The following is a 26,981-nucleotide window of genomic DNA, read 5'->3' as shown; positions in this document are numbered from 1 at the left end:
TACAAAGAGTCAAGAACTGATGTCATGAATTAAAAAGTAAAGGCGGGGGGGGGGGGGGGGAGAATGCCCACTGTGATCTCAGCTCATTCTGGATCCTGTTCCCTGGTCTGACCCATTTCCATCTGGGATGCGTGCAGGTGGATTTATCCTGCTCTCCTGTCTCTCAGGAGTTGTTCAGGCAAGCAAGGCAATCCAGCACAGAAGCTCCTCTTGACCTTTCTCTTTTGGCTGTTACTAAATGGGCCCTTGGGGGTGAATCGGCAGAGGTGCATCTCATTGCAGTTAAGCATCTGGCCAACCATTTGCTGACGTGAACTCTTTCCCCTTGAGAAGCATTTGAAAGATGATGTTGCTATCACCCAACGCTACATGCCCCCCTCCTGCCACATTCCTCTTACATCCTCAAGGGCACCCTTGTGCGAGCAAATGTCATTCATGTAACCCAGTGAAACAGGATTGGCCACTGAAGCAATTATTTTCGTTTCCCTCACCTCCTTTTCCCGCTCTCATATTACCTGGGCTCCTGTCAGCACACCAACTTGTTATTCCCTTTACACTCTGGGCTCTCTGCAGGCAGCAGGACGTCTCTACCTTCAGCTTCAAGGTCAGTTTAACTACCTGTATTGCTTTTCTAGCCTCAAATGGTAGCTTTTCACATACAAGGGTTATTAAAAATGAATTCAAAGGGCCACAGGATGTGGTGTAATTTGGTTATAATTTATTGATTCACGTAACTGCTTGGTGCAGGAAAAATATGTCAGCCCACTGTGCAGCTGCTTCAAATGCTGACCCTTAAGTAACAGTTTAAGTAAGGGAAAAATAAGTCCCTGTGCAGATGTGTAACAAGTTCAGAGAAAACATCTCTAATTCAATAAGTTTTTTGTGATTTTGATTGTAGCTCCCTGTGGTGCGGAGTTGAGGGTTTTATACTGCAAAATAGTGTTGGATTGATTCAGAAGGGCAAGCACTCCCTGCACCTTGGTCGGGCTTTGGTAGGAGAATTTGGGCTTCTGAGTCTCACCAGGTTAGGTCTGACCAGCCAGACCTTCAGCTGCCAGGAATCAAAAATCATGTTGTTACCAAGGGTAGTTACTAAGGGGTTGTTGCCTGATCTATGAAGAGTCATAGACTTTTCCACATCTTCTCTGTTCATATGAATCTATACATAGGTTCATAGTTTGGATTATTTTTTTCCCAGATTATTAGATTTTTATAAACATTCACTGACCTCTGGCATTACAAGGAGAAAGAAACTGAAATTTGGTTGATTTTTCATAGAGATATTCCATGCTGTGATTAAGGCATAGTTAGAACAGTGTCTGCACTGGCATTGTTTCTGCACTCCGGAGACTATCTTAAACCCAGACTAGTCAAAAAGGTTCGAATCTTGCTCAAGGTGAGCTATGAGAAACTGAAAAAACCCACCAATATTGCTTTATGAGATTTAATGTTTTAATTTAAATCTTATCCTCTGAACCTGTAGAGTGATATGCCAAACCAAGAGCAATGTAAACTGTTTTCTGGGCATCTAAAAATGGTCTCTCATGCATGTAGTCACTTGTGACATTTATTGCAGATGTTTCTAAGGTGCCAGCAACTTCCATAGATGGGCAGAGAAAACTTTCCACTGGCATCTGTAGGCTTTAGCTCAAGCTAAGGATGACTCAAAGGAATTACTTCTCAAATATAAGACCAGCCTCCTTCTCCCTCCATCACTGCAGTGATACCGCTAGCTAAATGCCTTAACAGTTTAAGCCATGCATATACATTATCTGTGATCATGAGCCTGTGTGAACTTTAGCTACGACTCTGCCATTCCTCTAAAATGTCACTCAGGATCACATGGTGTGGCAATTAATACCACCCATGACATGGTTCAAATATTTAATCTAGTTCTATTTCTAGAAATGTCATTGTAACCCTTGTACCTTCCTTCCCTCCTTGGCTAAAAAGCACATGTGCTGCCTAGTGTGAAATATAGGATAACCAATACCTCTGTTCAAATACATTAAAACAGAGCTGACAACTTCCTCTTTAAAAGAAGTTCAAGAAAGTAAAGAAGTAATAGCAAAAGCATTATTTTTTAAATATTAAAACTATCAGTACAGTTTGCAAGTTCCTTAAAGGATAAAGAGGTGGTTTGTGCATTTCTGATGATTCACTTGCCTCTGAAGTTCCCAGACTGGGATGCAACAGCTTCACCTACGTGCAGATCACAGGATATCCATGTGCAACAGGACTCGGCTGAGGCAGTCTGAGCACGGTGGTAGCTGTGAATCAAATGTCCTGGAGATCCTCTGCAGACTCTGGCCAGAGCAGCAAGGGGAGTTTTGCTATGTCAGAGTTTTCTTAAGTGGTTGATTTAAAAGGACTTTTTTAGTGTTGGTGAGGAACCTGCTGTACAAAAGCCATATTTCTTCTGGAGATCACCTTCACCTTTAACAGAGGCTTTAATCTAGGTGTATCATGAATAAGAGGGAAAACTGGTCTAAGGTCCTGAAATAAGCATTCTCCAATTTTTTTCATCCTGGGGTTCAAACTGTGGTTACAAACAGCCCTTCCACCTTAAATGATACTTGCAATCCTTTGGGCTGTTTCTCAGCCAGCACCAGATGTGCAGTAGTCACTTCTGCTAAATCTTGCTGCTTGCTTTTCTCTCCGCCTTCTGTGCATGCTAGGTGATACATACATTAAAATACGGTTTTAAAATCAAAACACACTCTGACAGGCCATCAATGCCCTGAAGGCTGGTTACAGGTAGCTGAGCATGTCTTGGGGGATACCAGAGAGGTAAAGGCTAAGACCTCTAAAATCATGACCTTTCAGACAGGTTTTGCTGATTCACTGGCCATAAGTCATCACGGCGTATGGGAATATTGCTTTGGAAAAGGCAATGCCAATTTGACTGAATTTGTTTACCCTTTATGGTGCCAATGTGGTGAGAGAAAAGGAATGATTTTGCTCTGCTATGAAGAAACCTTGTTTTTGCAGACACTTAACACTACATGCTGTACATCTTAGTGGCTGTTACTTTAAGTCAGTGTTGCATTTACTTCCCTCACAATTAACCACTGCAGACATTGCTCCACAAGATGACTTGCAAGGAATTAATCAAAACTGTTCCTGATGCATGGAAGATACACAGCAACTGTTTTTGAGCCAATTGCTCTGTGTTTCTTTTCTCCTGTACAACAGTATTTTTGCTTTCTCCAAGCAATGAAACAAACACAAGTGACTTTGGAAATAAAACTTTAAAGGACTTGTTGCCAGTGACAAATTCCACTCTCAGAGCCCCTGAGCTGTGCTCCATGCCCTGCCCTTGGGACAAAGGCATGCATCCTGGAGGGGTACAAAAGACATCTTAACTAGTTATCATGAAGCAAAGCCAGTATCCAAAGTATGAGCAGAATGACATTAATAATAAGGGGAAAATGTGCAAGGCAAGATGGCCAAGCATTTTGTAAAGCTGTCAGGTCCAAATACCAGGAGCCATCAAAGTGTTTTGCAGCACACTTGACTAAGAAGAAAAAAAAACCCCTTCCCTGCCACTTTACCTATAGAAAATCCAATTGATGCTGGATGCCATCTGAGATGTATATCTTACCCTCCACCTCCAGCAGTTAAAGGATGCCCAGTTGTGGGCACTGCTGACGACCGTGCTATCTGCAAAGGAAAGGAAGAAGACAGATGTGTTGTAAGAGCTGGGTGACAGTAGAGTGTATCAGCCCTGAATGTGGCAAGGAAAAGCAGGAGATAAGTGACTTGAATAGGACCATTGCATGAGAGCCAGCAACCTTGGCACTTACATCAGAGAGCTGGTGAGCCAAACCCGAGTGATGCCATGTGCAGCAGAAGCAGGTGCACCCTCCCAGTTACAGCACAGGCTGGCACCGCACTGCTCATGAGGTCCGTTTTTTGTATTTCTGCCATCTGCTAAGGGATTTGAGAAGCTCAGGGTATCTCCCTGGTATTCCGTGCCTGCTCTTCTTTCCATCAGCCTGCAACAAGGTCAGTGCTGTCCTAATCTGTGGACTCGAGCTAGCACTCCAGTGTATACTTCCCCACTGCAAAATACTAGTTCTCATTAATTCACTTTGGACTGCTGTCTCCTGATGTGGCAGCTTCTGCTGCTCTGCATGCAGAATATATATGGTGCTCCAGCTTTGTCGAAGCCTTACACTGAAATAGTTCAGTTTAGAATACAACTCTGAATATTTTGTACACAATGTGCTGAAATCCCTACATCATCAAATTAGTGAGGAAGAAGCTGTGTCTTAATGTGCCTATCTGTCACATTTTGGAAAGGCAGTCTTTTTACTATCAGAGTATTATCTGAGTGACACATGGTTGAGGTGTCATGCCATGAATCCTAAGAACCTCATCAAAATCTATAAAGTAAAATTACTAAGCTTTATACCTCAAAAAAAGTGTTTTGTCCAATACCATAGAAATTAGACCTCATTTGGACAACTGAAGAAGAAACGTTCACAGAACTAAAAATCAGTGCAGGTATAGATGCAGCTAATTCTGTTCTATGTGTTACCAAAATAAAGTCCACATTCACATGTAGCTTGTGGTGCATTGAAAGAACTTGAAACTCCTGCAAGGTTGGTGCAGTTATAAAACTTTTAGCAGAGAAACAATTTTTAAGTAGAAAACCGTAACTGATAATTGGGAACCATTTAAGAATATTTTGTCAGTACATTCAGAATCCCACAACAGATGAGAAAACTCCTCTGCTTATTAGGAAGCATTCCAGTTTAAAGGGAAAGTGATAATAATAGTAAAAAAGTTGATGGAACTGATAGAGACTGAAGGTAACCAGGTTCCTGGTATTGCAGACAACCCCATCACATAATCTTACTTGGAAGTACATCTATGTCCGTAGCAGAAATAGTTCCCTGACTGCTCTGATGAGGAAGGTCCCCAGGCCATGCTGAGGACTGCAGTCATCACGCCTTACCCACGATTCAGGGAATCGTGTGACTCCCAAAAGGGGCCAGCACTTGGCAGGCAGTGACCATGGCGTGCACTCCTAGTGAACTGCTGCGGTCCCAAGGGGCTAGTATGATTTCCATACACAAAAGCTGTTTAGTCAACACAGAGAAGCTCTGCTGCTTCCATTTGGAGACGTGGTACCATCATTACTGGACTGACAGGATCATTCCGGTATGAGGAGGATGTTGGGGATGAAACAAAATGGAAAAAGTTCAGGGAAGAGCTAAGGAGTGATTAACAAATTCAAAAATATGATAAAAAACTGATGGGGAGACTTAAAAAGTGCTAGTTATTAAGTAGCTACATGTGGAACAAATAAGGAGTAGAAATTTCTACAACAGAACTAATAACAAAGGCCAGTGATTCAAAGTGAAGACAAACAAATGCAGGCCAAGAATAAGATAAGAGTTTTATTTAATTTTCTAACTCAGGTTGATTAACCCTTGGAACTCCTTTATCTTCATCCAGACCATGCTCTCTCTAGATAGTTTTAAATGGAAGATGGATGCTTTCCTAATGCAGGTGTTTTCCTTCCAGCACACCCTATCAGCACAGACAAGTGCTCGATTCCTTTTCAAGGGTTAAAACCGATAATCACGAAAGTTCTTCTGATCTTGAGAAATTAATCTTTCCTTTTCCCAGCTGCGCTATGGTAGCACTATAGGCATCTACAAGAAAATGGATTTTCTATCATCATGAGCACAAGGGAAGACCTTTAGAACGCCTACAAAAGAAAAATGCACACTTTCATTTTTCTAGCCTGTGCAGTAGTTAAATTTCCCTGATGAAAGTGAAATCCTTACAGTGGAGGCCTAATGATAGTCTGCAGTGAAACCTGAATCACAGCATGGTATTTCTGGTAAAGTGTTCTTAGAAGAACCTTACACCTTTAATGACACCTTTGGCTGTAATAATTATGTTTCTCTGAATCCACAGAGGTGGTAATGGTGCAAACTTATTGCTAGGGCAGGTTGACATTTTCTGTGGGGAAAAAAACAGCTGAATCTGCTAATGATCTGAGGTCAGATTGGACAAATAGCTTTGATGAGAATTTTTGTTTAGGTTGAAACCATTCTGTTCAGACTCTTTTAAAATGGATCTTTTTGAGATGTTTGTTTTGAAGCAATGTATTACTCAGAAATCATGCTATTTTGAGGGGCAGGGGGAGGGAGGGAGGAAAGAAAAATAAAACAAACCAGTCTTGTTCCCTGTCAAAAAAAGTGTCCTTTTCATTATGCACCCTCATTATGTAAAAACTTTGTTTGCTGAACTTCTACATCAGGTTTTTGTGCAAGTCTGTGTGCTATTTTGATTGTATGTGGACTACCAGTGCAAGGCATAACATGGGCTCAGTTTGTGCTGCAGTATTATATGCATTTATATTCAGAACTATAGCCCACCCTTGTGGCAAGAGGTGTTTATTAAGTTAGGAGTTACACCATTTTGACAAAAAAAAGATTACAGTCCCCTTTCCATAGCAGTCCAGGTGATGTTTTTCTTCTCATAAGAAATTCTAACTTTTGTGTTCCCCTAGACGCTTTGCATTTGACAGTCACAAATGACGGTCCCTGCGATGGCAATGCCACGCCGCAGTCAGAAGGTCCTGCCTAAGGAGCAGAAGATCAGGCCAGCTGTCGTCTCCCGGTTCCTGCAGGCAGCAGCCGCATGATGCTATGATTGATGCTTGTCAGGTCACCTTCTCAGCAAAGTCACCTTTTCTGCAGGAGTGACTGGGTTTAAAAAGCTGAGGCACTTACCGGTAAAGACAGAAACTGAACTTCTGCTCACAGAACTGCAAAGTTTGGGGAAGAAAATCTTAGAATGAGGAGTGCTGGGCTTCAATTTTAAGAAGAGATGTGTTGTTAAACATTAGTTTTTAAAAAAAGAAAACAAAGCCTGCCTTAATCTGATCTTTTTTTTTTTTTTTTTTAGGTAGTTAACCTGCACAGGCTGTGGCATCACCAGTGTTGGAGGCTTTTAAAAGCTGTTACAGAAGCATCTGTCAGGTAAAGTAGAGCCTGCCTCAGGGTAAGGGAAACCTTTTCTATGATCCAATAATGCAAGAGTGTCCTGGGGAACAAGGCATGCAGCCACAATGGAGGATAACATTGCCAACGAGAAAAATACTTGCATTATGGGACTTTATTAAAACTCCAAAAGGAAAACAATTTTATGAGCATAAAATCTGCCTTTGATCGGGTGTCCAAAAGTCAGTCATGCTGTCTGAAAGGTACAGACCTGTTTAATGTATCAGACCCTGAAATGGTGAGAAAAATGCTGACGCTGCCTGAACAAGGGAGGAGGGGACAATGAAACTGTCCATGCTGGGAGAGAGGGTCTGCTTTAGGGATTAAAGCTTGGCATTGCACACCCAAAGACAGGCATAAATAAGAGTGAGGAGGGGTTACTCATACTGATTCAGCAGAATAACATCCCTGTATTTCCCAGATCAGCCGTCGCTCAAAGCCTTCACCTTGTGAGTTACCAAGGAAGTCTCTTTGCCTTTTCAAACTGGTTCGTTTCCCCCAAGGTTCATCCATTTCTTTTTCCAGGTAGTTTATTTCTCTTTCTATTCACAGGCTTTGATTTCTGTTACAACCCTATGCCTCAGGCACACAGTGTAGTTCAGCCTGAAAGTCAAAGATGTCAAGCTACCTGCAGCCACCCAGGGTATTTGCCCACCACATTCTGCAGAAGGTTTGCCCTGCTCAGCTGCTCTCAGGATCGGGCACTCTCTTATCCAATAGCTGTTGCAAGGGCAAAGCAAAGGATGCAAGAAGCACTGAATCAGCAGCTAAACAACCTTTAGCTTTTAACAGATTCAGCGAGCATGGTTTGTCTCCCAAAGAAATCAGAGACCAGCTTCTATCATCCTTCAACCTCGCAGAGCTCCCCTGTACTTCTCAGCTCCTCCAGAACAAATTAATGTCAAATGCCTAGCGAAGAGCACACTGTGCTTACCTTCCAGACCCAGACCACAACATCGTGCTGATCCAGAGAGTATCTTTCTGGCTGGGACATTGCTTCTATCCATTGTGCATCCTTGATGATTAGAAAAGGCTTGAAGGTAAAAAAATATGCAGCCACTCAATCGATAGCTGCTGTTACGAAGGATGGGACTTTCTCATCACGTTGCATTAGTACAAGGAATGGAGGTTATGTGAAAACAGCAAACACCATAGTGCAGCCTTGCCAGCAGATATGGGACATGACTAAATGTAATGACCTGTCTGAGGCTGTTAGCTTTACCTGTTAGGCTGTGGTACACGCTGCAGTCAATAGGTGCACTGCTCTGGTTATTGCTGAAGCATAATTATACTGTTGTGCCTCATGCTTCTTTCTAAATACATACTGCACATGATCCCTCTAATTTAATCAGATGTATCGACCAGATTTGTCCCTTAAAATGACACAGGATTTAGAAGTTCCCAAAGAATCCAGGCTGGTGGAGATGCTGATAAGTGCCTGGGGTCACTGAACTCATAATGTCATTGTCTGCAAGGGGATTTTGATAAGGCTTCTAGTTTTCAGGACAGGATTTTGACTGCCAGCCAATTCCTTGCAGTAAAGATGGCATCTGTGAAACAGAACTATAAATACATATAGCTGCTATGACAATACATGTATTGTTCCTCAGACACTTAGGTATAACAATAATAGTTCTGTGCAGATTAGTCATAAGCAAATATTTCCAGAGTGTAGGATGGGGATGCTATTCTGTGAAAAGGCGTAAGAACCATCTGCTAAATGCACAGAAAAGAAAGCAACACAAAGACCTCCATCACAAACCTCATATTTGATTTTGATTTACAGTCAAACATTCTCCTACTGCATTTTGGGAGGCAGAAATCCCATTGCAGTCATGACAGCCTGTCCTGCACCTCTCACCTAAATGAATTCATAGATGGAGGGGAGCCACTCCCAGAAATAAGATAAGGCTACAGTCGATGATCTGCCTCCTGTCCCAGCCTGGTGTCAGCACGTATTTCATTATACTCTACTGCTGTGCAACTAATTCTTGAGGACTCAGAATAGCTGAGGAAATCACAATGTATTCTTAATAGGTTAAAAAAAAAATGCCCTCCTGTGTGGTCTCTCCCCATTTCTGTTTTACAGAAATTCTTTCAGTGAAAAAATACTGAAATTTCTGTCAGTCAGTCAGCACCTCTCTCTGGAAGGAAAGTTAGATAAATGTATATTGCATTTGAAAGGCATGGAGGAGACAGAATAACAAAATTCAGGTATAAAATTGTTTTGATAAGATACACGACATGAAACAAATTACTCAAACTTGAAACACATCTGTGTTTCTGTCCTGGTTTTGGCTGGGATAGAGTTAATTTTCTTCCTAGTAGCTGGTATAGTGCTGTGTTTCAGATTTAGGATGAGAATAATGTTGCTAACACACTGATGTTTTCAGTTGTTGCTAAGTAGTGGCTGGACTAAGTCAAGGATTTTTCAGCTTCTCATGCCCGGCCAGCAAGAAGGCTGGAGGAGCACAAGAAGTTGGGAGGGGACACAGCCAGGACAGCTGACCCCAGCTGGCCAAAGGGGTATTCCCTACCGTGTGACGTCAGGTCTAGTATATAAACTGGGGGGAGTGGGCCCAGGGGATCTCTGCTCGGGAGCTAACTGGGTATCAGTCAGCAGGTGGTGAGCAATTTCATTGTGCATCACTTGTTTTGTATATTCTAATTCTTTTACCATTATTATTATTATTATTATTATTATTATTATTATTATTATTATTATTATTATTATTATTATTATTTCCCCTTCCTTTTCTGTCCTATTAAACTGTCTTTATCTCAACCTACAAATTTTACTTTTTTCTTCCAATTCTCTCCCCCATCCCCCTGGGTGGGGGGACTGAACAAGCAGATGTGTGGTGGTCAGCTGCCTGCCGGGTTAAACCATGACAGTTTCTCATCTCACATATGTGACTAAAGTACAAAGAAGATACTGCTTTTCAACAGAAAACCATGCAAGCAGACGAGAAGATCTTTTCATGAAGTGAGAATATATAGATGCAATATTGCATGTGTCTTTAGACAGGAGGGGAAAAGGCAAAGAAGTACAAGGTTTTGGGCTAACTAACCCAGATCTACATGAAAATTATTGGAAATTAGAACACTTTGTTCACTGAAAATAAAACCAAATGCTTTGAGGCATTTAGTTTAACCTCTGAAAGAATGGTGAAGAGATTACATAAACAATTACATTTTTTAAACTTTGAAAAAACAATTGAAGCAGTATATCCTGGGGGAAAGGCCATGTTTTCTTGTAAATCTTCCGTGCCCATTTCCCAAAGAAGATTTACCAGAGTCCAGTTTTAAGAATAAGCTTCTGTCATTGACAGAAGTTGTAATTTGTGTCCTTTATTTAAATAGGAGTTATATCTTCCTAAGGTACTGACAGTCACTGGCAATACCAGTCAAATTCTGATTCTTGGCAGAACAATGTGCATTGTCGTCTTCAGACTTTCACAGAACACGCCATTTTCTCTGCTAGGCTTAGAGATCCCCTGTACTCCAGACATAATCCCAGTAGAATTAAATAGAAAAAAATACAGGTATAGAAATAATACATGTAAATACTAACCATTTTTCTGAACACACTATGCAAATGCAAATCAATAATAAAAATACATTTCTTCTCTTACAGGGCTACCATTTAAAGTGAGGGTTTACTTGTCATTTGCACTGCATGAGGACTTACGGGTTGACGTTGGGCTGTCTTCTCTTCCAGACACCGCATCCTCCGAGAGGAATGGCTAGCACTTTCTGTCGTCTCCTGGCTGGCCGTGCAACCACTGCACTCTTTGCAGCCGCAGGCACCGGGGTGCTAACCACCGGGTACCTCCTCAACCAGCAAAATGTGAAGGCTGCTGTTCAGGAAAAACGCAAACTCTTCCCTCCAAGGTGAGGACGTGGGTCAGGCAGTCAGCTGGGCACAGCGCCCTGTTAACGGGGCTGCGAGCAGCGTTCAGCTCTTCGGAGGAAGAAGATCCCTATCAAAGCTGCGGAGTCCTCATGTGGCCACGCCATCGGTGTGTCTGTCCGTGGGCTGTGTGACCTGAAAAACAGCACCCTTCATTAATAACCCCACTTTTAGGCAGCACCAACAATGGCCTTCAAGACCAGAAAGCACGGATGTGAGGCAGTATCAATGCTCAAAAAAACCCTATTGCCGAATAATGACAAGCCTAAGAAATGTTTCAAATTTTAGGCAGAGCATTCTATCAGTCCTTATTTTATCTCATCAGCTATTAAGCACTTTGCAGCTCAACCTATTGGACTGGCTTGTACAGACTCTACCGTTAGGAAATGTGAAAAAATTTTCATTATGCAAGTAGCAAAGAAATCTCCCCTATAACTGCTGTACTTTGAAATAATTCCTAATTCTGTTACAAACTGGCTGGCTGATGATTAGAAACTAATTACAGACCTTCTTCTCTGTAGGTTGACTTTGCTGGCCATACTTGTGAAAAACAATACGGATCAGGCTCTGACAGACCTTTTTTTTCTTTTTTTTTTTTTTTTTTAGTAGTGAATACTATCCTGGTTAAAATATATTTTTACAGAAATAATGGAGTTGTGCATAAGGCAAATCATTACCAGTACAAGGTAGATGTGGTCTGACTCAGTTGCAGAAATGCCTTGTTAAGGGTTACATCTTTATTTTCCCTAGCTTAGTACAACATGCAGCTTTCTGTAGATATTAATACCATTAAAGCAAACCCAGGTATTATAGAAGAATGAGCTTCCGCGCTGACATAGATGAGACAGTCCCACTGATGGTCCACAAAGCTGTGAGGGCACCCGGGCCCTGAATTACAGAGAACTTCTTCAGCTAAACTTAATTCCCTTCCTACTTGAACAAAACAATGTTAGAGCACTTTTATTTCTGAGTGTCTCAGCAGTGATTTAATGGGGCTTAGTACACTTTCAGAGCTCATTAGGATTCATTTTCCTGATAGCCCTGAGTAGCAGAAAGCTGCAAATGCCTGCCGGTGTGGTGGTCCACCAGGGTGCAACGTGGGGTACCTTCAGTGACCTGAATCCTTGTCCCTTCCTAAAATACAATGCAACTTATAAACCAAGAACTAATTATACTTTTAAACCACGCTGTGTACTCTGTTTCTCATGATCTCTTTAATAGCTTCATAAACTAGCAAGGATTACTCTTCAGAGGTGCCACATTAATTGCTTGGGGTTCTTCTTCTCTTCAGCGCAGACTATCCTGATCTCCGCAAACATAACAACTGCATGGCTGAGTGCCTTACGCCGGCCATTTACTCTCGTCTAAGGGACAAGATGACTCCCAACGGCTACACTCTGGATCAGTGCATCCAAACCGGGGTTGACAATCCTGGCCACCCTTTCATTAAAACTGTGGGCATGGTCGCAGGTGATGAAGAATCCTATGAGGTAAGACGTTTCCACAGTCCTGTCATATTTGGTTCTGTTTTCACGGTATCGCTCCCAAGAGCTCACTAGATGAAGACAGATTCCCAGTAGGGTATGTGCTCCTAAGATAAACTGTATCCCAGAGAGTACACTAAGGGCAGGCCATGTGCATAAAGACAGTGTTTTCCCTACTCCTCCACATTAGGAAATGCATAAATATGAGGCCTTACTACATGTGCCCTCTCTGCTGCAATTGAAGTTAATAAAATGTACCTGCTTGGGAACAGCTGCTACCTGCCTCCAGCAGCTGCCCTCCTTCCTAAGACTAAACCTAGTTTATGGCAAACCTATGCAACCCTGAGATGCACAAAATAAAGGTAATGTGGAAATTACATCATGGAACAGCAGAGGCAGAAGTGAAACAAAAATGTCTTCTGGGAAGTGCCAGACATCATTAAGCCACAGCTTTTGGATCATGATGAAAAAAGACAGACAGCATTAGGGTGGACAGGTTTATTTAACTCTGGAATAAGGAGAAGAGGAAAAGAGAAGAAAATCCTTATTTTTATTGATCTCTGTGGTCTGCTTCCTTCAGTCTACCTACAACGGTACCTGTTATTATACAGTCTCCTAAGAGTATCCCAAACACTGGGCTGCCGAGGATGGAGTGGGACACATGGCATTCTGGACTATCAACTTCTGTGGTTTGGTTTACTCATTTAGATGTGCCACTGCCACTACTCCTCATCTGCATGAGGCTGTGGTTGTGATCGGTGTTGACACACCGGAGCCAAGCGGCTCTAACCAGGACTAGTATCCCATGGCAGTGAAGATGTAGGGTATTCCTGCATGACCTAAAACCAAGACACAAGGTGCTGGGGGACTCTGAATGTGTGCTCTGGTTGGTAATACATCCTGAAACCTAATCTGGTTGCCAACACATCCAGTACGTGTCTGTGGTAACTGGAGTAAGCTCATAACTGGAGTAAGCGGCAATTGCACCTTCCTTCTGTTGTGAAGACAAGCAACTACTACAGAGCATTGCCTAGGTCAAAAGCACCCCCTCCTTTCGTATTTACCCCTATCTGCATTTGCAAAGCCCGCTTTACGTCCGTCAGCCAGGAGCCTGTGCCAGGGCACTTCTCCTGTGGCTGAAGCTGGTGCATTGAAGTGTTTCTCTGACGCTGCAGACTCTTTCTAGATTCTCTTGACTCTATAGGTGTTTGCTGACATTTTTGACCCTGTCATTAAAGTGAGACATAATGGCTATGATCCACGGACAATGAAGCATCACACAGACCTGGATGCATCCAAGGTAGGATCAAAATAAAATAATGAGACAATAAAGGCTTAGGGCTGATTCTTACTAGGATGATATTGCATGCAGTAGTACTTTTCTTTTTGCTGGTCCAACTCCAAAGACACTAATTTTAGGGTTAAGGAAGGTGGGATGCCACTCATGGTCCTGTCAGCAAGACAGCTGTATCCCTGCTTTGTTCCTAGCAGAGGGATCAGTCCCAACTGTACTAAACATTTGGGCCACAGTCTCACTTGGCACTGTGGGTCTGTTCATGAGCTTACAGATAACCGTGTGTCTAAGGGTTGGAATGAAAGCAGGAGTGGACTCCAATACACCCCCACACATGTGAACAAACCTTACCTGCTGCTTAATATTTCCTTCATAGTTCGAATACACTGTGGTTTAGCATCTTTTTGGGCTTTCCTCTTTCGAAGAATCTTCCTTACCTGGTCCCCTGCCTCTGCCCACATCCGCGTTTCCAAAAGCCACGCAGATTCCTTCATATTTTGGGACCATGAAGGACTAGCTGGTTACTCTGCCACATTCATTCAGTCAAAGAAACACGTTGTTCCTAAAAAAACCTCCTGGTGTCTGAAACTCTGAGGGGCTCGTGGTATCTTGAGTATTTGTGATCTCATGGAGAGGTCGTCATGCCTGGGCAGAAAGATGCCCCTCTTTTTGTACGATGGGACTTGGGTTTTTTTTAATGGTGGACTACGAGATGGGGGGGCTGTGTGTGAACCAATAAACCACTTCTTCCTTCAGATCACCCATGGTCAATTTGATGAGCGCTACGTCCTCTCGTCACGGGTGCGGACTGGCCGCAGCATCCGGGGGCTCAGCCTTCCTCCTGCCTGCAGCAGGGCAGAGCGGAGAGAGGTGGAGAACGTTGTGGTCACCGCGCTCTCTGGGCTGAAGGGAGACCTCTCTGGAAAGTACTACAGCTTGACCAGTATGACCGAGAGGGATCAGCAGCAGCTTATTGATGTAAGTATAGCTCCAGTGCTGGCGGCACCTGCATTTGCTCATTTATCTTAATCTTCGTCTTTCTTTGGGGTACCTGCTTTCCTGTGTAGCTAAGGAGGATAATCACAGCACTAACCCAGTAGTTAATGGACTGTCAATTTTTTTAATGCAATGGCAAACCATCCAGGGTTTACATTTTGGCTAAGTACATAACTGTGCAGGTCTGAAACATGGAGTTATATTCCAGACAGTAAGATCTGTGTCAAATTAAATATACATGGCTGCTGCCACCTCTTTGGACAAATAACAAAGTAAGTTCAGGACCTTTTCTTGGTCATTTCCTTGAGTAAAAATTGGTATTTTCTATCTTAACAACTGTCCTAACTAAAAATATTACATTGAGATAAGCATTACATATTACCTATATTCTAGACTGTCGGGGTGGGGGGCTTTGTCTGTAATTTCTTTATGTCAAAACTACACTAATTCTGATTTCCCCAAAATGTAGCCAACTGCACCCAGGTGACCTTTTCCCACTCCTGTAACTGTATTTAGGGACTTGAAGGATCAGGCCCATAACAAGAGTTTTCATTGTCACACAGATGGAAACACAAGGATTTTCATCATGGATTTTGTCACAGCATGTGACATGTCAAACAAACCTTGAATGTGCATTTTAAATATCCAAAGGAATGGCTGTACCCTGTTAGCTATATTCATGTCACATTAATCCATAACATCAACCAAAAGGGAGCTGATGAAGTAACATAACTATTTATAACCCTGGAACTAGGTGTCACAAACTGGATTAACCAGGAGTTAAGAATTTATGTAAGGTCAGTAACTTTTTAAATTGAATGTCCTTGGTAATTTGTTTATTGACAAGATGTTGATGACCTATTGTAGGTTTTATTTCACTGCCTTTTTCAGCAGTAGAGAGCTCCTCAGAAAGCAGAGGCCGAAACAGGAGCGTGGAGAATATAATTGCTTCATGGTCTAAGGATACATCCTTTGGGAATTGTAATAGGCTTCACTGATTCAGCATCTTACCTTGTTTTGTTTGTTTTTATGGTAATGCAAATTTATAGAAATCAAGGCATTGAATGTTGTAACCTCAGATTCCATCTTTAACTCAAACCATTGCTCACCTTCTCCAGTACTTTAGGACCTTGAACCTCTAAGGTATCAGGCTTTCTGCCAGCCTTTAATAAGCACCATTTGATCTCAGTAAGATCAAATCAGTGCTAGCTGAATGGCATTCAGCAGAGAAAGCATTTGGTACTTTGCAGATTTGGGCCATATGGACATAAAGAAAACTAATAGTGCTCAGCTGTTTTCTTGCAAAAAGGGGAAATTTTCTTTCAAGCAAAAGTGTTGAGTGGAGCAAGCTGAGGAAGGACATGTTGTGTCACTGTGATGAGCAAAGAGAACTTTATACCTTTCCCTTCTGCATGGATGGGGTTCTGGCTGCATCATGTCCATCACAGGGTATTCAAAGATGAAAAACCTGAAATTCTCCACTAAGGGCAAAAAGAAGTAAAGCATATCAACTTGTCTACCATGTCATATTTAATCTGGATAGCTTGCCTCACTATTCTTAATTAAACCCTAGAGTAAAAAAAAAAAAAAAAAAAAAAAGCAACTACCAATCCCCCTCCCCCAACCCCCACACAACATTTGATATGGCAGTGTTTGAGGAATTAAGAACTAATAGTTTTTCAGCACACACATGAAAATCAAATACTCATTTGCTTTAGGAAAATAACAGCTGAGTTAAAAAAAAAAATCTAAATGATCTGGAATGTGACAAGTCAGTGGTACAGCAAGTACCAAAAGGTCAAGCTTAACACTGATTTAATTCCTACCTTGACTTCATGCTCAGAATAAATTGCTAAATCTCGGTGCTGGAGAAATATCTTTTCAGAACTAGGGGTTTTTTTTGTTTTTTTTTTTTTTTTAATCTTTAAGAACTCATTGCCTTCTCCTACCCTGAAATATGTCCTTGAACAAACTTGAGTTTTGTTTTGTTTTCTCTCTCTCTTTCTCTCTCCCTTTGGCCCCATTTTGGTGTCCAGGATCATTTTCTCTTTGATAAGCCAGTGTCCCCTTTGCTAACATGTGCTGGGATGGCACGTGACTGGCCAGATGCCAGAGGAATCTGGTATGTTGTGTGACATGCAGAAGCTTGTGTCATGTTTTAAAGGTTGTGTTACAAATCTCCTTGCTTGTCCTAACCTTGCAGCCACTCTGTCCCCATACTCACAGCATGTTCAGTTTGCTTTTAAAGAAAATGTTTTCTTGTTTAATTTAAAAAAATAACCCAAACAAAACCCAGTAATGAACAACAGAATAGGTAAAACCTTTATATTCAAGAGGCCATCACTAATATCATCCACACAACACAGCAGCATAGGCATGGCTCCTTCCTTGTGTTTTTATCTCCTTTTTTTCTATTTCTAGATAAAAATTTGATTTGGGAAAGAGCCCGTGAGACACCATGCATTCAGCAGAGCTGAGGTTAGAAAAGCAGCTCTAACACCAGGTTGTAGCCATGCTGTCAGCTAGAAACCACTGGCCGTACAGCTGCAGGACACCACATTGCAAAGTCCTGTCACCCTCCTCACTGTCAAGAGACAGAGAGTTATTTTAATTCCCACAGCTGAAAGTAACCCTTTCTTTCCAAATGAACTGGACAAAAAGCAGATACAGAAGTTGAATTTCCTATTTTGTTCTAGGTCTGTTTCTACTTTCACAGCACACTTGACATATTTTGTGCCCAAATACAATATTTTCTGTGGAGAGAAAGGGATAATAGCTCCACGATCAGTGCACACACCTGCTAGCAGAAGATGGGGGCAGCTGTGCAGTGCATAGCATCCGCATCCATCCTGGTATAATTCTATTACCAGATGCTTTAATTCTGAAAAATTAGGCTAAAAAGGATTCTGAGGAATCACCTAGCCTATTTCCTTGCCCTAGGCTGGTATAGGACTTTCAGAGAGGATGGGACTTTATGTGGAAAAAACCTCAACTGTTGTCCAAGCAGTGTCTGACAATACTGGGTCCTGTTCAGAAGCTCAGCTGGTATTACTGCGATGAGCTAGACCTGATTTCTGTCAGGGAGCAGGCACTCTGAAACTTGATCACCCATGAAACCTGATGACCTGCTGGAAAGCTGTGGGGATTTTTTTTTATTTCAACAAGCTTCAGATTAGTTCCCCGGTCCCCATCTAAATCTAAGGAAGAGGAAAAGGATAAAGCTGAGACATCCCATTCATTGCTTCTACAAACAAACAGGAGAAGTACCAATAATATAATTACTATCCAGGGATCTCCTGAATAAAACAGACCTGGGTTTTGGCTTGTTTTACATGTGAAATATGAGGCAGACTGGAAAAAAATTAGTATGTTTGGAAAGTATTTCAGTAAGCCACATTTGGAAAACCTGACTTTCTTTTGCAAGAAATTGTTGTCAAAAAGAGTACATGTTCTGGAATTTATTTTGCTTATAACTGACCTCACTGGTGGCAATGGCACAGTTTAAATGCAGTCATCACGGCTTCCCTCTGCGTTCCTTAAAGTAATGGGGAGACTTAGTTAATTAAAGGGGGAGCTGAGTCAGGCCAACCTCAGACTATTTGGAAGCCCACCCCCGAACATTTGTATGTGACTGAAGACAAGGTAACCAGACCTCGGGTGACCATAATGTCAGGGCACAGGTTGTTTACACCTGCTTAGTGTTGCATTGGCAATCTCCAAGTGCAAAAAAAAAAAGGAGGTGCAGTAAAAGACCAGCAGAAAGTCAGGCTCTTTGTGAACTTGAAATTTCAAATTTCATGTGTTTCAAATCTGGTAATATTCCACTGCTTGTACGAATGGGTCTGATCCCATGAAACACCTTCTTCATGCTGTAGAAAGGCTGTAGTAAAAGACAGAGAAAGTGGAGAAAAGGCCAGAAAAAGTGACCCCAGGTTTGACCCAGCACTTAATAAACCTAGCCACAACTGATCTGTTTGAAGCAAGAGTGGGTATCTTCAGGCATTTTTATCTTGACTGACAAGCCAGCATCACTAATGCTCTGTCTGGAAGCAATGTGCAGCTGCTCTCCTCGGACACGTAACTTGACTGATGTGGCAATCCAGTACTACCAAGTGATACAGAGGACACTGGGGATTTGATTTAGGGAAGAATGCAATTAAGTAAGGACATATTGCTTGGCCCCCAGCAGCACATAAATGTTAGGGTTTTTCCTTAGCTGCACAGTTTTCTAAGAACTAGAAAAACCGTCCCTGCTGACACAGGATGCAGAGCTTGGCTTCTCCCTTTGCTGCGTCTCCCAGCTGCACTCATGCTAGAGGACAACACGTTTTTCTTGCTCAGTACCGCAGCAGCATGATGTGATCAGAAAAACTGCTCTTCTCGCTGTGCCCGAGAAACCTGCATAATGCCATTGGCATGGGGGATCCAACTGTGAAAGCAGCTCAAATCCCTAACTCTGCGGAACGATGTTATTATGCCATGCTTAACCTCTCCACAGCCCTGAAAGACTGTGATAAAACTAAGGATACTGAGAAATATTTTTCAGGGCTTGTCTTCTTAAAGATACTCTGTTTTTCCCTTCTTAACCAGGCATAACAATGACAAGACATTTCTCATCTGGGTTAATGAAGAGGACCACACTAGGGTGATCTCCATGGAGAAGGGTGGCAACATGAAACGGGTGTTTGAAAGGTTTTGCCGTGGTTTGAAAGAGGTAGTATCTCAATGAGTTTATTATTCCTGTTTGTTTATTGCTGGTCTGTTGTCAGCACTGTGCTCACTGTGTTTCATACTGAACTGACATCTCCGGGAGCAACACAATGAAGTAACACCAGTCCACATAGCAACCCACACTAATGCAGTTAAAGAAGGAAACATGGGCAACTTGCTAGCTGAGTTGTAGGGAAAAATAAATAAAACATCGTTGTAGCTTTTCCATTAAAATCTTAAGCATAGGCTGGCTAAAGAAATAATGTTTTTTTGCCACTTCGTGCCTGCAGGCTGTGGGAATTCATAATCAAGCACTTTATTTGGATTGCTTGAATGAAGAATTTGTTTGGCCCAGCCTCCTGGTTCTCATCCCTGATGCTGGGAGTAGAGTGGATGCTGCTGAAATTATGCACAGGACTCAGAGCTTAGGACACTTTGGCTCACTGCCACTTTTGGGGAGATATGGGGGTTTGTGATTAAAATACTAAGAACTTATAGCCAGGGCTCCACAATTTTATTCTGGTCTAGCTATTCAGAAAGAAAAAAGCCTTCATGAGATGGCGTGTGTGTTAAAACAGTTTTGTCTAGACAATCCAGGTATGGCTCAAGTTGGCTCTGGGCCCAGTGCAGCCCTGTGTACTGCTCTGGCACAGAAAAAGTTGCTTTAACAGAGAAAAAGGACTTTACTGCAACCCACAGGTGATATAACAAGGTGCAGTGGAATAGGTGATGTGGCCAAACACTGTTCTCCACTACTCTTGTCCACATTATTCCTGGATGGATTGCCATAGTACTGGAAAGCCTAGAGGTTAAGCTATGGAAGGTTGAAATGGGCTTGAAATTGCCTTCAAGACTGTAAGAATATTCAGGCTGCATAAAACAAGTATTTCTCCTCATTGGGGTCCTTGGCACGCTTACTTCATCTGAACTGTGGAGAAACATCTGTCTCCATCACACTGCTTTTCTTCCTGGGTATGAAAATGCATATTGGGCCAGCCTTGGGTGGTGTATTTCATTCCTCTCACCTTGGCAAAACAGCTTCTCTGACTTTCTAGAGACACCCCTGTCTCAGAACCCCCCCAGCAACTGTAGAGCTAATACAGCTGTGCATCCCTTCCATATCACTTCACAGCCCCCAGCCAAAAAAAGCAAGGCCAAGTAGGGGCAGCAGGGAACTACAACCTCCGATTGTGGAAGTGGCCTCTGAGAAGCAGGGGAAGGTAAGTTCAGAGCATCCATAGGGAAGTTTGAGTATGTAGTGTGCTTGGGAACACATAGAAACAAGAACACCTAATGGATGCTTCTTTGGCATTGGGGTGGTTAATGGGGACCTTTATTTAGGTTTCCAAGGTATACCCTTGAGACTGACCAGTGTACAGGGTGGTGGCCCAGGTGACACGGCTTGTGGATGATGTTCCCAGCTTTGCTTCTGCTACCATGCTTAGCTCATGTTCAACAGAGGTGGACCTACGGACCTGGCCATGGGAAATAGTCAGACAGCTTTGGAACTGCAAGCAGAGCAGGTGTCTGAGGCAGGAAATCAGGTCTAGTTTCCCACCATCAATTCTGGTGTCCTCACACAATATAGGAATGATGTTAGGAGAGTCCTCTATTTTGTATCCTTCTGTAGAATGGAAATATCCACCTATATTTGCAGAGATCTTGTGAGCATGAGCTGGTTTATGTATCTGATTCTCCTCTGAAGGAGAACTGAATTGAAATTGTATTTGGATTGCAGAAGTAAGTCCAGGAAGTGTAGATGAGTGAACAGAACACCAGCCTATTCAAAGGTCAAGAGACCCTTGTGATTTTTCTGCGGATAATTGTTTCACTCTCCTTTATTACCTGGTCAGAGATCTACTAATGAAAAGCATTACATACAAGCTATGTTGTCTCCTTATAATGGAAATGTGGCTGTTAATACTAGTTATTTAGAAGTCAAGTGTCCTCCCCCGAGAGTCATGGCATCACCTTGAAAATTACACAAAACTCAGCTTCAGCTCCTTTTGTTTGCTTCATAGCGTTTGAGTCCTTTGGGCTTTTCTGTTGCAATCTGGCTCCAAAAATACAAAGGCTAGAAATGCATGGCAAAAGCCATAATTCTTATGTGAAGATAAGGCTTTCATGGCCTAATGTTATACCAAACCACCATGACGGAGCTCTGTGATAAAGTGACAAAGAGTCTGCAAGCTAGTGGTCATGAGAAAACAATGATGAAATCCTTGTAATATGCACAGGGGATCTTGGTACCTGATGAGTGCGAACATTTGCATCAGATCCAAACCAGGCTGCACTTGGGTGTAAATTTATGCAACTCCACTGGTGTTAGTGAATTTTGTCATCAACACAGATACATGGTTAAAAGAATCTCAGCTATAAGCAGACATCTTAAAATAAGACATTACTATGCTGCTCTTTTCCTTTTGCTTTCTTTTTTTTTTTTTTTTTGCCATCATAGGTGGAAAGATTAATTAAAGAACGGGGCTGGGAGTTCATGTGGAACGAGCGTCTCGGATATGTTCTGACCTGTCCTTCCAACTTGGGAACTGGTTTACGTGCTGGAGTCCATGTTAAGCTGCCCAAGCTTAGCAAGGTACAGAAGTCATGTAAAAAGGCCAGTGATACAAGTCAGCTCTTTTGATTTATAAAGGAACAAATGAAAAATGACAGCTTACAGCGACTGCACGTTAACATGATGTGTAACAAGGTCCCAGGGATAACGTACGACTAATGGAGCACACTTTTATTCTGCAAATTATTGTATTTGTTATGGAAATTAATCTCATCAGCAGACAGCTGAGAAGACAGGCTGTAATCCAAGGACTGAGAAAACTATCCACCTCTGCCTGTCTTTCTGGAAATGCTATTAAGTCATGGATAATAGCATTGCAACAATTCAGCACAATATACAGGGTAAAAAGCTCAAACCTGTTTCTTCTGATAGGATCCCAGGTTTCCAAAAATCCTGGAGAACCTGCGTCTGCAAAAGCGTGGCACTGGTGGAGTGGACACAGCAGCTGTAGCAGATGTGTATGATATCTCCAACCTGGACCGCATGGGTCGCTCAGAGGTAACCTGTTCTTTTTTTTTTTTTTTCCTTGGTTTTTAGCTCAGATCTGTACTGATATGAGTCAGTTTCCCTCTGGTTGGGTTCACTCCACTGACCTCAGTGGAACCATGGTGGTTTTTACTCCCGATGAACCTGGTCCAATGGAAACGCTTACTCAAAGAAAAATTACTAACGTGCATGAAGTGCTTGACAAATATTCCTGTTATGGCAATGAAAAAAACCGACCCTGAGCAAGTTCCACAAATGTGACTTGCTTGCACCATGTGCTAAGTATCTCCGTTGAGAGCACACAGGTGCTGGAAAGGTTTGGCTTTGTTAACAGACATCCCCCAGGATGATGTTTCTCAGCATCACAGCACAAACTCTCAGACCTGCCTGCCTGCTGGAGTGCCCAGCTATGAGATTGGTGTCCGGCGGTCTCTGCAGTGCTGGACACGAGACATGTTTGTAAGTTGTACAGTGGGCACTGAGCTAGCTCCTACACACGGGGCAGTAGCTCCTGTATGTGCTGCAAAATGTTGGGGAAAGAAGCAGGCATCGAGTCCTAATCCACTCAGGTAATCAGGCACTGAAAGCAAGACTGGTTTAAGGTGTTGTGCTCCTTTTAGCATTCAGTCATGCGCTTTCTCCACAGTTAGACAGCAGGACAAGGCCAGTCCTTTCACTCCAGAATAACTGAGGAGGAGTTGGTGCCATCTTCATGTGTCCTGTGTGGCACTAAGGAGAGCACGCAGGAGAGCCAGGTTTAAATCAGGGCAAAGATTTAATTGTCAGCTCTGAGCCCTCCCCATTTGGCTGTAGGCTACGATGAGACGGGTTCATCTCAGACATCTGTTTTGAAGCTATTTCAGTTTGAATGAGTACTTTTTGTGCCAGAGAGTGGAAATGACCCTACAGCCTGGTGGTGCTGCTGCTCTCCTGAGAGACTCAGGTCCCAGGCCTCCTTCCAGTTTCATATTTAAGTATTTTATAAAGCAGAACAGCTCCCAGGAGCAGATCTACTGGAGGCTGGGGCAGAAACAGCCATGTCGAAGAGTTGCAGCCTCCTCCCACTAGCTCCGCCTGAGCCAAACCCTTACTCCAGGTCCTGGGCTGTAAGTCCTGTGCCACTGCTACAGCTTCTCTTTCCTCACTGAGACCAGGGCTGTGTTCACCCCTGGCCAGGTCAAGAACAACTGAGACAAAAATTTACCATGCAAGACCCTGTAAGTCCAGTGACTTGAGCACTCTGCTAGTAGATAGGAAGCGGAGGTTCAAACCTTCTGTCAAGTATGTCTTTCACCCCCAGGTGTGTGCTGTAACCTCTCAGCTATGGTCAACAGGGTGGGACTGTCCCTGGTGGGACTGATGTCCTCTGAGGACCCTTCTTCTCCACTAGCAGTGCAATACACGATTTGGGCTCAGATGCCAACCTGCTTGTACATGTCAGGATTTGAAGGGCTGCCTGCTTGCCCAGCAGCAAAATTTTAATTACTTAGGGGGCTTTGCTGCAAGTTAAAACTTGATTGCAAAGAAAAGCATGCTGTCAAGGTGTGTTTAGCCAGAACAGCACAGCACTGAGAGGCTTTGGCAGCTTAGATACGGATGCGGTTTGGTCCTGGTGTTGCAGCCCAACACCTGAGTTCAGCCTGATTCTTGGTAGGTCTTTGTAACACGAATATAACCCTGGGATAATGCACATGGGTTACAACCAGATTCAAACTGGTCCCCAGCCAGCCAGCTGGCTTCCCTTCCTTGCTCACCTCAGGTTTTCTGCCACTGGGACAGAGCCAAGTCAGGTCTTCTGTGCTTTCTTATTGAGATATGCCCCTGAATGTCTTCACAGCCAAGGGACATTCGGACAGGGGTTTGGAAATTTTAAATTTTGGAGTTTGATGTAGGCAGCTATGTTCCTTTGGATCTAGACCAAAAAAAATAAGACTGAAAAATTATTAAGCTGTATTATTTGCAAAACCAGTATGTGACAAAGACATTTATTAATACTGGAAATAACATCATGTGTGGTTCTAAAATAACAGTAATAATAGAAAAGGATTACACGGCGTGATTAATTAATGAGTTCTACTGACAGATGGCCTAAGCCTACAAATTTTCGCTTATATGAAGACTTCCACTGAAGTCAGTGATGCCTCATACAGCAAGGATTCAAAGGATTAAGCCAATAGATAAGACAGAATCCCTACCTTGAAGATTTTGAAATCTAAGTAAGACAAGCCAAACTCAAGGGGATAGAAATGTTTTATTATAAGACTTTTTTTTTTTCAGTACATAATAAAGTAAATTCCATTATGTGGTAAATGTGTTTGCAGAACTGAATTACGTTCCCAAAGGTGCAAGACAAAATTGTTTGTATTTTTGCTTTGTTTCAGTTACTGGTCAATGCAAACTTAATATGAAATTCCTTTTCTACTGGAGGCTGCAAATTCAGACCTCTGATTTCCCAACACAGCTGGTCTGTAAAAGACAATAAAATAAATTGCTAAGCCACTGAAATGCTTTATAGTAAAAACAAATCCCTTGAAAATCAGCAACTGTCACAACAGAGAGACAACGGGATTTAGTCTTCACATTTGGTTTTAACAAGCCAGTCATTAAAGGTTGCTAATGAACCATTTCATGAAGATTAAGAAAAATCAGTGCTATAGCTTGCTGGCTAATAGTACCACAGGGCCTGCGGTCCTCACAAGTCACCGCCAGTGGAGAAAGTCTGCTGGGGACCAGGTACCTTGTATTCTTCAGCAATTCTGAAAAATCTTACAAAGACACCGTTACCCCCTGCCATATAGAATTGCAAGTTTTGGTGCCGGTCTGGGCCTGGAGCTAATCCCACCCCTGCCAGTGTAAATCAAGAGCTGAAAACAAAGGAGTGATGGATGACGTAGAGCCAGCATGATTTTAGGATGAGTGCCTCTGCTTCAGAGATGTGGGCCCTGGGCTTGGCAAAACTACCTCAGCAAAGCCAGCACACCTGGCAGAATGAGTAGGGCATCTTTGCCCACAGATGACGAATCATTGCAGCAGCATTCGTGGTCACCTGCAGGGGAACATACAGTCCCGAGCCGTGCCTGTGAAGAAGTATAAGACTGGTTTGACGAGCTTTCTCAGGCAGTCTCAATGGCTGCGGCCGAACAGGGAGTCCTGCCATCCTCCCAGTCCCAGCCATGTGAAGGACTCCTACGCTGTGCCTCCAGCAGCATTCAGGGCCGGGGTGAATCAGGGCAATGAGCCTCTGTCTTCCTCTCCTTGTACCATCATCCCAGTTAGTTTCCGTCTGACTCTGTGCTCACATCAATGCTTCTGAAAGCACAGGAGCAGTAAGGGCTTGGGAGCTGGGAAGACACAGCAAGGGCATTTGCTGCTTCAGTGAGAACTGCCTGGTAATGCTGAGTGCTCACAGCACTGCTGTTTTGGTTTCTTCATCCTTGTACGTCGAGTGTGGGGAACACAATGAACAGGCACCCCTGGTTGTGCCAGGCATTACTTCCCAGCAAACATCTGGGGAGGATCCTGCACCCTCACAGTGGTCACGTTTGAAATAGGTCTCTCAACTCATGCCTAAACATTTTATATAAGGACTTTTGTTTGTTTGCTTTGCTCCTATAGGAATATGAGTAGGAGCAGAATTTGGTGGAAGTAACTTTAGGGACCTATTTGAAAATTTCTGTTGCTGGCAGTCCAAACTCACAGCAAACAGGAGAAGGGAATTACTATGGGTTTCCACTGGACCAGCATGATCCACACACCCTGTCCCACAGGGTGTGTGATCTCTATGCCATGATCCTCCTTACTTATAGCTTTACTGGCTGTCATTGCAGTACAAGCTGATTTTCCCCTCCTCAATTAACAGCATTAGCTAAAGCTTCTATTACTACTATTTTCTTCTTCTTGTTGTAGGTGGAGCTAGTCCAGATTGTCATTGATGGGGTCAATTATCTAGTTGACTGTGAGAAGAAACTGGAAAGAGGTCAAGACATCAAAGTGCCACCGCCATTGCCTCAGTTTGGCAGGAAGTGATCTTGCTGCCGACAGTGGCAACTGATGGCAAATATGGCTGCCATTCTGACAGAAAGGCACCTCTGTATATCTCTGTATAAATATCTGGTGTAATAAAACACTACCTGATACCTGATGTCTCCTTAGATGCCTGGCTGCACTGGCAGAAACTAGTCTTTGTGCAGCTTTACTAGGGTGCACCCAACACAACCACCTTGGTACACTCTTCTGTGTGCTTCCCTTTATTTCTTGGTTGACGATAAGAAAAGTACTACCTCAGTAACACAAAAAGCACAAATCTCTAATTCTATCCTGCATTTGCACTTATGGCCATACTTACAATGTCTCCTACGAGCACCCTATTTTCATTCACAGACACGCTTCTCTCCAGTGACTGTTCAGGCAGCCGAAATCCGTCAGCCTGAGGGGCAGGTGCTGTGAAGTGCTCATTGCTTTTTCAGCAACCGTTGTACACCATGGTGGGTTCAGCAGTTAA

At 42.9% G+C, this 26,981-nt stretch overlaps 1 protein-coding gene across 2 annotated transcripts; it reads left to right on the top strand.

The window, feature by feature from the left end:
* The first annotated feature begins 499 nt into the window (after positions 1–499).
* Positions 500–26,616, top strand: CKMT2 (creatine kinase, mitochondrial 2). Of its 2 annotated transcripts, XM_041121040.1 has the most exons (13): positions 500–604; positions 6,931–7,004; positions 7,447–7,550; positions 9,880–10,011; positions 10,747–10,919; positions 12,230–12,428; positions 13,627–13,722; positions 14,473–14,694; positions 16,749–16,834; positions 19,303–19,426; positions 21,881–22,015; positions 22,367–22,492; positions 26,387–26,616. In XM_041121040.1, the coding sequence occupies exons 5-13, from the start codon at positions 10,768–10,770 to the stop codon at positions 26,504–26,506; spliced, it is 1,260 nt and encodes a 419-aa protein (XP_040976974.1). In that variant the 5' UTR covers positions 500–604; positions 6,931–7,004; positions 7,447–7,550; positions 9,880–10,011; positions 10,747–10,767; the 3' UTR covers positions 26,507–26,616. The 2 variants fall into 2 exon arrangements, with proteins under 2 accessions (XP_040976974.1, XP_029861294.1); XM_030005434.1 differs by lacking the exons at positions 7,447–7,550; positions 9,880–10,011.
* The last annotated feature ends 365 nt before the right edge of the window (positions 26,617–26,981 follow it).

Source organism: Aquila chrysaetos, chromosome Z (genome assembly GCF_900496995.4).
Source record: "Aquila chrysaetos chrysaetos chromosome Z, bAquChr1.4, whole genome shotgun sequence".
NCBI classification, from domain to species: domain Eukaryota; kingdom Metazoa; phylum Chordata; class Aves; order Accipitriformes; family Accipitridae; genus Aquila; species Aquila chrysaetos.
The sequence above is the reverse complement of the archived record's forward strand: the minus strand, read 5'-3'. Positions and strand labels throughout refer to the sequence as shown.